This window comes from Xyrauchen texanus, chromosome 40 (genome assembly GCF_025860055.1).
Source record: "Xyrauchen texanus isolate HMW12.3.18 chromosome 40, RBS_HiC_50CHRs, whole genome shotgun sequence".
NCBI lineage: Eukaryota > Metazoa > Chordata > Actinopteri > Cypriniformes > Catostomidae > Xyrauchen > Xyrauchen texanus.
Genome location: NC_068315.1, coordinates 21,714,333 through 21,729,949, shown reverse-complemented (window position 1 = coordinate 21,729,949; position 15,617 = coordinate 21,714,333). Strand labels below are relative to the sequence as shown.

At 43.1% G+C, this 15,617-nt stretch overlaps 1 protein-coding gene across 4 annotated transcripts in view; it reads left to right on the top strand.

Annotated features, from left to right (window-relative positions):
• Window positions 1-15,617, top strand: part of LOC127633677 (plexin domain-containing protein 1-like) — a 52,036-nt gene that overhangs the window by 35,179 nt on the left and 1,240 nt on the right. For 2 of the 4 annotated variants that reach the window (XM_052112923.1, XM_052112924.1), the window contains exons 11-13: window positions 3,491-3,614; window positions 4,012-4,047; window positions 15,400-15,539. In XM_052112923.1, the coding sequence (XP_051968883.1) occupies window positions 3,491-3,614; window positions 4,012-4,047; window positions 15,400-15,539 (300 nt within the window). The remainder of the gene's footprint in view (window positions 1-3,490; window positions 3,615-4,011; window positions 4,048-15,399; window positions 15,540-15,617) is intronic. The other 2 variants (XM_052112925.1, XM_052112926.1) reach the window with 1 other exon arrangement.

The following is a 15,617-nucleotide window of genomic DNA, read 5'->3' as shown; positions in this document are numbered from 1 at the left end:
TCTGGCAGCCTCCGTGAGCGGCTCGAACAGAGGGGACGGCAGCACGGTGGTAGCAGGCTCGTTCGCGGCGAAGGCGGCATCCAGCGAAGAGAAGGTCTTTGCTGAAGGAGATTAAATCTAAAGAACTCTCATGACGGGCGCCTAATATATAGCCTTAGCCATGCTAATCTTGGCTGGCTCTGAGCGCGCGGGCGCGAAGCGCGCGCTCATTGGTCGTGCGTTCAGAGTCGCCCCGTCATTGGTTCGAGCAAGTTGCCGCAGCACAGCCAATGACCGAGCTGCCTCGCTCATTGCTGTCTGCTGTGCAGCTGCAATGCGTTTTACATAAAGACTTCAATATTTCTCGAGAAACAGAGTTTTCCCATAGCGTTAGCTACTTACGCAATAGGAGAGACCTCTCGATAGGGAACCTTCTTCACTCAGGTGGTTTTCCTGACCGTTAACTCCATGTGCCTCCTTTTGTATCAACAGTCATCAGATTGGTTAGATTAGATTCAACATTATTGTCATTGAACAAAGTAACAGGTACTTGGACAACAAAATGTAATTCATCTTCTGTAAATTATTTACAAAAAATGGTTCTTGAAAGGCTCTTTTTTGTGTGCCAAACTGAGTATGAGGGTATTGAGACAGCTTTAACTGTTTAGGACCAGTGTCCTTATCCCCTAAGTCTGAACAGCTCTCTTCTGTCTCTGCTGCTTTGGCTTAGTGGTCTCTATGTTGCACTCCCTCTGTCTCTTCATTTCTTTCACTAGTCAATTCCCTCTCATCCCTTATGGACTCTCCCTGTTGTTTTCCTCCTCCTTTATTATGAAAAAATGTGGTGTAAAATAATGTTACAAAAAGTAAATGTAATATAGGCTACTTAATGCCAATACGTTAGTATAGGAGTATGAGTAGTTACTGTTTTGCTTGCCACTATTCACTATATGTCAATTTATTGTTGTTGTTTCCTCACCTTGTTCTTCCTGCACGCTCTCTTTCCCTTTCTCCTTCTCTATCTCCCTCTCTTTCCCTTTCTCCTTCTCCATCTCCCTGTCTTTCCCTTGGCACTGACAATCATACACAAATATATTGTAGGCAGGAGAGATGAGGTCAGTTTTCATGTCACAAAAATGTTATGGAGACCATTTACAGATTCTAAGGATATGATCAAAAGGCACACAGAGGCGTGCCATTTTAAATGTCTTTATTATTATTATTATTATTATTATTATTATTATTATTATTATTATTGGGCTTAGAAACTTTTTTAAATCACAAATTCCTTTCACAAGAGAAGCTGTATTCTCCATTGAGGGTTGGAAATAAATAAAATAAATAAAAGCAGGGGACCATTGCCTAGATAAGTAATTTGATACAACAACAGCTGGTTTGCATTATCTGTTACTTTAGCTTAACACTTTTCAGAAGAACAAAAAAAACAAAAAACAAGACAGAGGTCATTATGGACTGTCCCTAGTCTCTCACCTGAATCTGTCTTTTTCTTTTAAAGAACTGTCCTATGTCCATTGCTCACTGGCAGGCCACACACACACACACGCACAGAGAGAGAGAGAGAGAGAGAGAGAGAGTAATGCTAGGATTTCAGGAGTTAAGCCTGGTTCAGGTTATTTATTTAATAAAATCGCAGAATTTGCCTTCATATAATCGCACAGGCTGACATTAGCAGCACTATTTGAAACAGTGAAGAAAAGTTCAACCGTATCCATATTTATTGTGTGAATTTTTTCTGTACATTTTTCAAAAATAAAATTTTTCAATGATTTTCACCACACGAAACAATTTTGCCTCTAAATGTTTTTCCAAAATTAGTGTGCTTGTTAATCAAGTCAACAAAAGTGTCAGAGCATGAGAGAGCATACTTGAGATGAAATATGAAACAAGTGATGTTTGGAGAAAACAGAAATATCAGGGTAGAATCACATGTGTGACGTGTGATTTTCAGTCAAGTTGTAATTGAAAATTTGCCAAATTGTGAAATGTAAATATGTGAATTTAGGATAAATATAAGTTAGCAATGAAATTAGCCTTAGCAAGGGACCAGCCATTTTAATTTGAACAATTACATTTATTTATTTCAATTACCATCATTTTCAACATGGAATTCTGTTAAAAACAATACAGAATTTGGGATGTGCTGAAAATTACACTGTGATTAAAATTTTTAGTAGACAAATAAAAATGTAAAAATATCAAGAGTGTAAAAATGTTTTAACAAGACTTTACTTTCTACAATACCACAGTGCTAAAAGGCCCCAAAGTTGAAAAAACACTAATATCACAACTATAACAAGAAAAATATTTAGATTTGATGGGATTAAAAAAATAAATAGTGACTCTCCACATGGGTTTTTCTACCGATATTTCATCGTCTGCATCCTATAATATTTCCATTCCCTGTCAAGCAATGTTGATATAAATAAGGAAAGCCTTTTCATTAGAGGTTGGTAGTGTATTTGGGCTGTATGCAATGCATTTGAAGAACAGAAATATGGACAATTTGTGTCTTAATTTCTATTGTGCAATAACTACGTCCTTGCTGTGAGCTCTCTTATATTCTGTCTGCTATCATTCCAGTGGTGTTAGTCGTGAAATACTACCGAGGACGTATGTGTTTCCTGCTGCCTTGAGGAATCCCCTGCTCTGTGACACTATTTGGTTCCACATGTTTTAAATTGGTTTTCTTAAATTAGAATTACCATGTAATTTCAATTTACATGCTTCAAGCAGAGGGAACCTAACTGAAAGTACTTTAGTAAACCCAACACAATTTCAAATGTCAAAATAACTCAAATGAAACGTCATGGTTACTGTTGTAACCTCCGTTCCCTGAGGGAAGGAATGTGTGACAGGAATGGATTGTGCTTGTGTCGAATGAAGTGACACAAGCGGTCTTCCTGGGATGCCAAACGTACCTCTGAACCTGAGAAAAGGCCAATGTCAAGTTGGCAGACAGAATTTGCATGCCCCGCCCCGGACATACGGGTATAAAGGGAAGTGAGTGCCAGTCTGGATTTTGCACTGAGGTGCCGAAAATAAGTTACGGCATTTTATAGTGGTAGGTCTAGTGCTGTGGCAGGAGGGACAAAACATCCTTCCCTCGGGGAACGGAGGTTACAACAGTAACCATGACAGTATCTGGGTACTGGATACTGGGGCTGAGCAGTCATGAAAATTGCGCTTACAATTAGTGCTCTCACGAGAATGGGATAGACCTAACGCATGGTTTTTGCACATATTGCTGCAACTAGCACGGCCACAAAAACAGAGCCGTAAAATTCTCCAAACTTCAATTTCATGGGGTCTTTAGGGCCAAAAGGTATTAGCTCATGAATCACATTGAATCACTTCTAACCGCCCAGTTTCCAGGACCAAATCTTTGAACACTAGACCGCAAAGTGTATAAATATGTCATTATTAATACTGGTTTTGTACTCACAAACACTTTTAACACATCATAATTTGAGCTGGTATTTACTTGTCTAAGGCAAAAGGCACATGTGAAGATTATGCTCAGGGAGGACAAGAGAGTTCAATCAGCCCTTTTACTTCTTCATCACCACCGGCCACTCCCTCCCCTGCTGCCCGACCTGCCAGTCCTGTGACCGAGGGTGAGTATCTCGTTGAACCAGGACAAGCATGATATATTAGAACTGACACTTTAAGGCCATTACATTCATAACTGCACTAGTTTGCTGATGTACACACTTATTGACTCATTGTAATTTTAACTCAAATTTGTTTGCTGACTTATTCTGTAATGATCAAACAAATTCAGTCTCCTCCTGTTTTCCAGTCTATACTTTAGAAATAGAACTTTGCAGGTCACCTTTTATTTTTTGCTTGATGTTTAAGGTCTATCAGCTAATCGTAAGTTATTGTGTGTCTTTGTCTTATGTCTTGTGAAGGCATTTTGCATGTGCGCTTATGCTAAAATACTCTCGTGCTGTCCTTGCTGGTCTAGCCTCTACCATCACTCTGTACAACAACAGTCTCTTTCCTCCACAGATGACACCAAACTTCTCTTTCACCACTATGGCAATGGTGAGTCAGTGATTGGCTCTGTGCTTTTGGCAGTCTTGGCTATTAATCAAAGAAAAGTAAATTTTATAGCCGTTTTTAGTGTGAAATCAGTTGCGAAAAGTTTGTCATGATCATTTATTATATAAAGTTAATCAAAGTGTTGGACAAGCATGTACATCTAATCCTGTCAATCATAATGCAAAGGTTTGTCCCTCCACCATCTAGGGTTCGCCTTTATTTTTATTCATTTCTATTATATAAAAATGTTATATTAGCTTCATTAGGTTGTGAAAGGACTGTTTCACCGAACCTTTTAACAACCCTGTGAACCTAAAGGCCTCACCCGTTTGGAAGAAAGCTCAGATCTACATCAGTTCTTCACTTTTTCAACCAAAACCTACATTAAAGGGGCACTAAGCATGGTGATCCATTAAAGAAAAAGTAATTTACATATAAAGAAGTAAATAGTATTTTTGAGACATATGATTAAAATGATGCACACTTACAGTACATGTGGTATGTCTCCAGACAGATCAGCGACCTAGAAAAATCTGTTTAATTCTACACAGAGTGAGTCGCCCCTCATATCGAAATCACATGACCAGGAAAGTTATCAATCCTAATAATTTGTTTAATTTTATATAGTGAATTTCCAGTGCACAATGTGCTACACAAAATAGACAAGCAAGCTGATCATTAACATAACAAATTACATATTAAAGACATACAATGGCAGCATAACAAAGAAGTCTGCAGCATATAGAGTGAGTGAGTTTAGATCAGAATGTGTATAATCCACCAGTCCAAACAAAATGAGTGCAAGTGGAAAAATAAAATGTCCAAACAAGCAGTCCCAGCTGGAGCAATGAAATGTGGGGGTGACAGACAAGCTGCAATGACCCACTTCTCCCACGCCACAAAATGCCTCAGTTCAAGACATAATCACATCAGGCAGCCATGCAGAAAACAGTGCAGGGCAGGATGGAGGAATGCAGTGAAGTTTCTGGCAAAACTTTGTTGGGATCGAATCCATTTAATTGCTGTGTGTAGTTTTAGATGAAGTAAAAACAGACGAAAAAGGAACAAAGCAACCCTGCATAAAAACAAGTTAAAACCAGCTTGATTGGCTGGTCTTTATTACTCTGGCCTTCTAGCAAAACCAGCTGAGCACCTGATTGGCCTGGCCAGGTGACCAGCCTAAACCAGCTTAAAGGGTTAGTCCACCCAAAAATTATAATTCTCTCATCAGTTATAAAACTTTGAAGGCCCAAAAAACACATAAAGTCAACATAAAAGTAAACCATAAGACTCTGGTGGTTAAATCCAAATGTTCACAAGTGATATAAGTGTGGGTGAGAAACAGATCAATATTTAAGTCCTTTACAAAAAAATCTCCACTTTCACTTCCGCATTCTTCTTTATGCAATGTTCATGCATATCCCCACCTACTGGGCAGGGAGGAAAATTTATAGTAAAAAGGACTTAAAGGGCACCTATTATGGCATTTAAAATGTTCCTAATATTGTTTTGGGAGTCCCCAACAACAGTTTTACATGCATGCAATGACAAAAAAACACTTTTGTTGTCTTATAATATGCATTTATGTTTACCCGATTTGCTCACTGACTCCCAAATGATTCGTTCAACGACTCATTTTTCCAAACCCTCCTTTGCGTGACGCTAATCTGCGGTGATTGGTCAGATGACCCAGTCAGTTGTGATTGGTATACTCTGTGCAGAGATTGTCGGAAACGGAACGCCCATCACCGCTTTGTAGTAAAAAAATCTAAATCAGAGAAGGAATTTGAGTTGATTTATGTTAGCGATCATAGCCCAAAGTTCGGTGGTAAACACCCAATCAGTTATTGTTTGCGTTAGCCCAACGCATAAACATATTGGTAAAGCACTGCATTACTACAAGTTATTGCTCTATTCTTTATGACAACTCCAATAACATCGACAAACATTTCACATATTTCAAAAAAATTGACATTGGAGACCTAGAAGCTGTGCTGAGTGTAATCTACACAACAAACACAAATACTTATTAAGCATGCTAAAAAACACATTGTAACACTGTTCAAGGATGGGACAGACACAAACGTCAACTTAAGGGGTAAGTTTATTTTTCTCTCTCTTTTGTTTGACAGTATGCTAGGGTTTGCTTTCTGGGTCGGGTTCTCCCTCTCGTGCTCTGTCACTCCTGCCCTTTTTATGCCGCTCTCCTCATGTTACTGAAATTAGAGACAGGTGTTAGTCATCATTTAGCTCAGGTGTGAGCGCACTTACCGCTTTTCTCTCCCGGACGGGCGCTTGACCACGCCCCCACTGCCACATACCCCCACCGCCCAACTCAGGCCGGGGCGTCATCCGGCCTGCCTACCACTCCCCCCCCATTTCTGGAGAGGAAGTCAGCGGCAGCCATCTGCACCCCCGGCCTGTGGACCACCTTAAATTTAAAGGGCTGGAGAGCCAGATACCAACGGGTGATCCGGGCGTTAGTATCCTTCATGCGGTGGAGCCACTGGAGTGGGGCGTGATCCGAGCAGAGGGTGAAGGCCCGCCCCAGCAGGTAGTATCGGAGGGTGAGGACCGCCCACTTGATGGCCAGACACTCCTTCTCTACGGTGCTGTACTTAGTCTCCCTCAAGGAGAGTTTCCGGCTAATGTACAGCACCGGGCTCCTCTCCCTCCACCACCTGCAGAGTACGGCCCCCAGCCCTCTGTCTGAAGCGTCCGTCTGTAAAACAAAAGGGAGAGAGAAGTCAGGTGCATGCAAAAGCGGCCCCCACAAAGTGCAGCTTTAATCTGTATAAACGCCTGTTGGCACTGCTCCGACCATTGGACCGGATCTGGAGCCCCCTTTTAGTAAGGTCAGTCAGCGGGCTGGTGACATCCGAATAATTAGGCACAAATCTTCTGTAATAGCCAGCCAGCCCCAGGAACTGCCTCACCCCCTTTTTGGTCTTGGGTCTAGGGCAAGTCGCAATCGCCGTGGTCTTGTCAATTTGGGGTCGCACCTGGCCATGACCCAAGTGGAACCCCAGATACCGTACCTCCACACGCCCAACCGCAGCACTTTTTTGGGTTTGCCGTGAGCCCCGCCTGCCGCAGCGATCTCAGGACGGCCCTCAGATGTTGCATGTGCCGCTGCCAATCATTGCTATAAATGATGATATCATCTAGATAAGCAGCGGCGTAAGCAGTATGCGGTCTGAGGATCCTATCCATGAGGCGCTGAAACGTGGCTGGTGCCCCGAACAAACCGAAAGGAAGCGTCACGAATTGGTGTAATCCGAACGGCGTGGTGAAGGCCGTTTTTCACGGGATATTGGTGTCAAGGGGATCTGCCAATAACCCTTCGTTAGATCCAAGGTCGAATAAAACCGAGCAGAACCTAACCGATCGAGCAGTTCATCAACACGGGGCATTGGGTACGCGTCAAATTTAGACACCGCGATTGACTTTTCTATAATCCACACAGAAACGGACAGACCCGTCGCTCTTGGGAACAAGGACGACCGGACTGGACAAATCGCTGTGAGATTCTTCTATTACTCCCATGTCCAGCATCGCGTCCAATTCTTCCCGAACTATTTTTTTTTTATGTTCGGGCAAGCGATAAGGGCGGCAACGTACCACTACGCCCGGCTCGGTCTCGATGTGGTGTTGTATGATGTCTGTACGGCCCGGTAGAGGAGAGAACACGTCCGCAAACTCCTTTTGCAGTTCGGAAACCTCTGCGAGTTGGCGTGGTGAGAGGTGGTCTCCACACGGAACCGGGGTGTTAGGATCGCAGGCTTTGTTTACTTCCGGTCCGAGCTCCGCCCTCTCGGAACTACCGTTGCCAACGTCACAGAGGCCGCCTCTTCCCTCCACAATTTTAGGAGGTTGAGGTGATATATTTGACGCGCCCCTCTATCGGTACGCTTAACTTCATAATCGAGGACCCCTACTCGTCGTGTGACCTCAAAGGGTCCTTGCCACTTGGCGAGTAATTTTGAGCTCGATGTTGGGAGTAATACAAGCACTTTATCTCCTGGTGCAAATTCCCGTAGCTGAGCACCCCTGTCATACAGCCGGCGTTGGCGTTCTTGAGCCTGGAGCAAATTCTCCTGTGTTAATTGCCCCAGTGTATGGAGTTTTGCTCTAAGATCAAGAACGTATTGAATTTCATTTTTGGCATTGGAAGGTCCCTCCTCCCAAGTTTCACGGATGACGTCGAGGACCCAGCGTGGGCGTCGTCCGTATAGCAGCTCAAATGGGGAAAATCCCGTGGAGGCTTGCGGAACCTCTCGTACTGCAAATAACAGGGGGTCCAGCCACTTATCCCAATTCCTAGCATCTTCGCGTACGCAATTTACTGAATCATATTTTTTAACGTTTTATTAAATCGTTCCACCAGCCCATCCGTCTGAGGATGGTACACGCTAGTGCGAATCGACTTAATGCCCAACAATTCGTAAAGTTCGCGAAGTGTTCGTGACATAAATGTAGTGCCTTGATCGGTGAGGATTTCTTTCGGAACCCCCACCTGGGAGATTATCTTGAAGAGTGCCCCTGCAACACTGCGTGCTGAGATGTTGCTCAGAGGCACTGCTTCCGGATACCGCATTGCGTAATCCACCAGGACTAACACAAAGCGATGTCCGCGTGACGTCCGTTCTAATGGCCCGACGAGGTCCATTCCAATTCTCTCGAAGGGAACCTCGATCAATGGAAGGGGCGCAAAGGCGCTTTTGGGGTGGCCGTTGGGTTTACCAGCTGACATTCGCGGCACGCCGCGACACCACCTGCGGACGTCGCCGCCAATGCCCGGCCAATAGAAACGGGCTATTAGGCGAAAAAGTGTTTTCCGTTCCCCAGGTGACCGGCCATAGGATTATAGTGAGCCGCCTGGAAAACCATTTCCGGCGGCTCCGTGGAATCAACAATTGTGTCACCTCCTCCTTTGTTTGAGCGTCCTGCGTCACTCTATACAACCGATCTTTAATAACTGAAAAATACGGATATGAAATGGCGACACCCGGCCGGAGTTGTTGACCATCGATTACTCTCACTTGGTCAAAGGCGTGTTTAAGGGTTTCATCCCGCGACTGCTCCAAGGGGAAGTCCCCCTCAGGGAACTCCCTGAGGGAGGGGTGACCCCTCGCCCCTTCCCTCGTCACTCGGAGCAGCCGAGGGCGGCCCGGCTCCGCCTCCCCGCCAAAGCATCGCACATCACACATCTCTTTACTTTCATGCAGGACCCATCCGCACAGACTCCCTCTAATACATTTCTAAAATTTGGCCAATCAGTACCCAAGATTAGCGGATGGGTGAGGCGGAACTAACCGCTGCCTCCACACTATGCTTTTCTCCCGGAATTTAATCGCCAGAGTCACCAATGGATACTTGTGAACATCCCCATGCACACACCTCACCCTCACTCGTTTAGCTGTGCCCAAAGCCCCGGGTTGAACCAAGCGTTGGTGGATGGTGGTCTGATTACAGCCGGTATCCATCAAAGCTTGGTATGTACCCCCCTGGATCCTTACCGGGATCCGGTACACTCCAGCCCGACCGGGGGCAGCCTGCGGGACATCGGAGACCCGCACCACCGTCCCCACCTCCATCAGCGGACACTGATCCCGAAGTGGTCCGGGTCCCCGCACCTCCAGCAGACCGGCCCAGGCGCCACGGCCGCACCCGTGCTGGCGGGCGCCACCACCTGAGGAGGAGAGTGACTGAAAGACGGGGAAGGGTTGCTCGGGTTCTCCCACGACCGGGAAGCAGGTCGACTGTATCCTCCACGCCTGCGGGGGCAGGAACGGGACCTGGGGAGAGAGCAGAGCGAGAGGGAACAGGGGGAAACAGGGGAAGACACAGGGAAGGGGAGAGAGAGGGGAGGGCTCATCTGCCCTTGGTATCGCCGCCAGGTGGTCCTCCATGAGCTGAACAGCTGCCTCCAGCGACGCCGGGCGGTGGCACTGGACCCATTCCGCCGTTCTCCTGGGCAGGCTTTGCGTGAATTGCTCCAGTACCACCTGATCGATGACTCCCTCGACGTCGCGGTCCCCAGCGAGCAGCCACCGCCGACAGGCGTCCCGAGCCGTTGAACAAACGCAAACGGGCGGTCGGACTTCTCCATCTTCATGCTCCGGAAGAGCTGGCGATTCTCTTCCGGGCTCCGACCAACCCGCTGCAGGATGGCCCTCTTTAGGTTGGAGTAAGCCAGGAGGCTCGTCGTTGGCAGTTGTTGCGCCATGAGCTGTGCTTCCCGGACAGGAGAGGAATTAGGCGGGCTGCCCACTGTTCGGGCGGCCAGCCCCAGATGTCAGCCGTCCTCTCGAACAAGTCGAGGAAGGCCTCGGATCATCTGCCACCCCCATCTTCTGTAACATGGGCGGGGGCAGCGTAGCGCGGGTGTCCGGGGTCGCGGCTGATGCTGACGCAGCCTCCTGGCTGAGGAGGCTCCGGATAGCGAGTCGGTCCTCTGCCTGAGCCCGCATGACCTCAAAGAACCGCCAATCTTGATCCTGCCGGAGCTCAAGCAGGGTTTGTTGGTGGCCCTGATGGAGATTAGCGAGGGACTGGAGGATTTCCGCCAGCTGGGAGGACTCTACGGGGCGACTTGGTTCCATCACAAAAAAAAATAAAAAAATAGTCCCGGGTTTTGGCACCACTGTAACACTGTTCAAGGACGGGACAGACACAAACGTCAACTTAAGGGGTAAGTTTATTTTTCTCTCTCTTTTGTTTGACAGTATGCTAGGGTTTGCTTTCTGGGTCGGGTTCTCCCTCTCGTGCTCTGTCACTCCTGCCCTTTTTATGCCGCTCTCCTCATGTTACTGAAATTAGAGACAGGTGTTAGTCATCATTTAGCTCAGGTGTGAGCGCCCTTACTGCTTTTCTCTCCCGGACGGGCGCTTGACCACGCCCCCGCTGCCACACACATAAAAGCATCAATTATTAATAATACTTACAGGTTGTGATTCGGAGGAGGAAGCTGATCCAAATAAACTTGGTACTGAACCTTCCTTCAGTATCAACCGGCTCGCGAATCCACACTTGAAAGCATTCATGTTCGTAAAGCAATCGTCATTAAAATGAGGCGAACACAGCACAAGGTTCGGGCTATACTTGTGTGGTATAGTTGTAAATATAAACTCTAGCCAGTGATTCTTCACATGCTCGTCCCTGGGCAGTGAAAAAAAGGTCGCTTTTGATACGCACTTGAGAACACAGCGTCTTGTTGTCGACATGATGTTTTCAAGTTTTCCCTGATGTCTGCGCGCGCAATGAGTGGGCGCGGCCAATTTGATAATTTTTCGTCTTGACGTCACAACGAAAAGGAAAATGACTCGTTGGAAAATCGATTCATTACATTGACTCAGAGTCGACTCCTACTTTTGAGAGAGAATAACTTTTTTTACGGTGAACTTTCATATATAAAACTTTGCAGGATGTTTTTGTTCACTTAAATCTATGTTACACACTACATGAAAGGTAATTTTCAAAATTCCATAAAAGGTGCCCTTTAAGACATAAGGAAGAGGGGCTCCCGATCTACCTTTTTAAAACAAAACTTTTACTCCACAAACCATGTTTAATATCATGGATATATTTGTTTACAAATCACTGGCCATTTTATTAGCAATTTTAAGCAGAAAAAGTTCATGCTCTAGCTCCACCGACAACGAGATCTACCGCTAGCATCGCTGGTAAGCTAGCAGCCATTGCCGCAACTTCTAGCACCAAGAAGTTGTGGCATAAATCTGTCTCCATGGACCATTCGTTGAATTAACTAAGCAACAAATTAGCATTAGTGAGGACATTTCAGGCTTGATTCAGGAATCTATTGGACCTTTACAAAGTTCTGTGAATACACTACGAGAGACTGTGGATAGTTTTCAGGCAATATGATCATCTATCAGTAGAGGATGCTCAACAATGTCTGCTTTGGTCTAAAGTGCATTTTTACGAACAAGGGGAGAAGGCAGGGCATTTATTAGCGCATTAGTTAAAATGTCAATTGGCTTCCAGGCTATTCTACAGATTCGTAATAGATCACTGAAATTGACAATAGACCCTACAGAAATCAGTAATATTTACTTCTGTGTTTCCAGAAGACAATTCAAGTATGTCATATATATTTTTTAAAGATTTGGACACTCCTACAGTTAATTCACATCAAAAAGAAAACCTAGGGCAACCCCTAGATCTGCAAGAGATCTTCGACCCCCAGACCTGACGGTTACCCTGTGGAATTTTATAAAGCGTTTGCTTCCAAATTAGCACAGTTTCTTCTGAAAATGTTTGAAAACATCCATCACACTTCTTTTGAAACCGGGAAAAGACCCACACAATTGTAGTTCCTACAGACGAATTTCATTACTAAATGTTAAAAATACTAGCCAAATTGTTAGCCTCTAGAAATGACACATTATACCAGACGTATCACCGGATCAGACGGGTTTTATTTGGAGTCTTTATTCACTAACATCAGAAGGCTTCTCTGTGTTTTGCATTCTCCTGTATCCGGGGATGCCCCAGAGGTGGTGGTATCCCTGGATGTGGAGAAGGCGTTTGACAGAGTTGAGTGGAGCTATTTACTTGCGGTATTGAATAAATTTGACTTTGGCCAAAATATGTGTCATGAATTCCGTTGCTGTATTCGGCTCCCAAAGCATCTGTTGTAACAAATAAATTGTGTTCCCAATTTGTTCCACTATCTAGGGGAACAAGGCAGCATTGCCCATTAAGCCCTTTTCTGTTTGCTTTAGCTATTAAACCACTTTCTACTATGCTTAAAGCCTTGCATTCTGTACAGGGCATTGATAAAATGGGCATGGAACATAGGGTTTCCCTGTACGTGGATCACCTGTTATATGTTTAAAATCCAGTACAAAATGTCCCAAAAATAGTGCAGAAATTATCAGACTTTGGCATATTCTCAGGATACAAATTAAACCTCTCCAAATGTGAGTGTTTCCTGATCAATTCCCTTGCCTTACAAATCCAGGAAACCTGCCTTCCATTTTGCATGTCTAAATCTGGTTTAAAATACTAGGGAGTTTATATCACCCACAGTTTTACTGAGTTGTATGCAAATAATTTTTTACTACTAAGAAGCTAAATTAAATCAGATTTACAGAGATGGGATGCATTGCACTTATCTCTGGTAGGTAAAATAAACTGTATAAAAATGAATTTTTTACCAAGGCTTTATACTTTTTTCAGTCTCTCTTGATTTTTCTCCCAAAGTCTTTTTTCGGTGGCTGAATAAACCCATGTTATCAAATCAAATCACTTTATTGTCACACAACCATATACACAAGTGCAACAGTACAGGTGAAAGTCTTGAACCTTTCACCTGTGTTATCATTATTGTGCAGGGGAAAGAATCCTAGAAATTGTAGAAGATCCTTCAAAGGCAACGATCACAAGGAGTTTTAGCTCTTCCTTAATTTATGGGTTACTATGCTGCAAATCTTCAAATCATTATTTGCTGGTATAAGTCTCCAGTGAACGACTGGTGTAAAGCAGAAGCAAATACTTGTATCTCAACATCACTTTCTGCTCTAATAACAACACAATTCAAGTCCTGTGGGAAGTTCCATGCTTAGGATATGGTCTCAAATTAGGCAAATGAATAAACTCAAAGATTTATCTATGTTAAGTCCTATCAGTAATAATCATATGTTCTCTGTTGGCTAAATGTATTGTACTTTTGCACAGTGGCAAAGGATATGCCTGATCAAATGTGGGGATTTTTACAGGTATATAGATCATACTTTTGCCAGTTTCAGTGATCTCTCAGTTAAACTTCTCCTGTCTTACTTCGTCACTATAAGACAACGTTCTACAGATTCCCATAGTTCTTAAAGGTCAGATTTCAGAAATATATGATAAAATTATGTCCTTAAACAAAATTTAAATTGACAGAATCAGAGCAGTGTGGGTAAAGGAGTTGAGAACTGAAATTCAAGTGTAGTCTGGGATGAGGCTCTGAGCAGAGTAAATGGATCACCCTCTTGTGCACGCCTCAATCTTATCAAATTTAAGGTCCTCGTTGTACTTACTTTACAAAATCCAAACTTTCTAAAATGTATCCTAACATTGATAAAATGTGTGATCGATGCAATGATGTTAAAGCTGACTTTGTTCATATGTTCTGGTCTTGTCATACGTTGAGAGATTATTGGTTATACATATTTAAAACGCTAAATGATGCTTTTGACTTAGACATCCAACCTAGTGCTGAAGTTGCTATTTTTCAGGTTCCAGGAGATGGAGTATTTATGACAAACGATACAAAAAATATTATTTAATTTGCCTCTCTACTAGAAAGCAGAAGAATACTGTTAGAGTGGAAATCACCAAAACTGCCCAGCGTGTCAACATGGCTTTGTGATCTGATATAATCCTTTTAATTATAGAAAATTAAGTACTTAATGAAAGGATCAATCAAAATGTTTCACAAGAGTTGGAAACCCATGATTATATATTTCGAAAGAAGGAAGACACTTTCACCTAATTAATTAAAGTATTATGAATAAAAAGTCTAATTAATGTAGTAAGGTCACCTGTATTTGTATTGCTTTAATAGTCACAATCTTGTATGTAAAGACTACTAATGAAACAGAGATTTGGTTGTCAGGAAATATTTCTACCAGATCTAAACCTTAAAATTTGCATTTTTTTTTTCACCTAATTTATTCAAGTTGATTCAGAGATGTTAAATAATATTTTTGACTTCAAACCAGTTACTGTAGATGTCACATTGTGCAATTTTTAGGTTCACTTTATTAAAACTGTAAAAATGTGCTTTATGTGGTAACATCTAAATTCATTGGTTTAAATTAAGAACAATATGTATGTATATATATATATATATATATATATATATATATATATATATATATATATATATATATATATGTGTGTGTGTGTGTGTATATATACATCCTGACAAATTGGTTTATACTGACACAAGTATTTTTTATGTGTTAGATAAAGTAGAATTCTTGAAATAACAGTTGCAGGGCACCACTTTATAGTGTAGTTGGTAAACAAATAAAAAATGAAGAGTTACATTTGAATACAGCCACAGCACAGTATTAGACCAAAGACTATGCTTCTACTTGATATTGCACTAATATACATTTTTTGATCAGGTTTTGACCACTTGACCATAAATTCGCCATAAATATGCTATGCTGAATTGTCTGTGTCTTTTGTTGCTCTGTGTTCATTTAAAGAGTTGCACATCCTACACTTACTCGTTGAATTGGAAAATTGTCTCTTTTTGTCTTCTTTGAATTGAGCTTAACCACTTTGCATTCCTGTTTTTTTATCACGTTCTCTCACACTTTCCAACTGGCCCTTCAGGTGAGGATGAGGCCCCAGAACACACAGCGATAATTGCAGGTGTTGTGGCAGCTCTGGTTCTGCTGGTGTTCCTGACACTGTTGGCTGTCTACTACATTAACACACATCCAACTGTTGCTCCTCCTTTCTACCTAATGCAGGTGAGCACATTTTCTGTTAGCACAATACAGGGGAGACCCTATTTGGATGATAGAATTAACACAAATTCTTATTCTAAT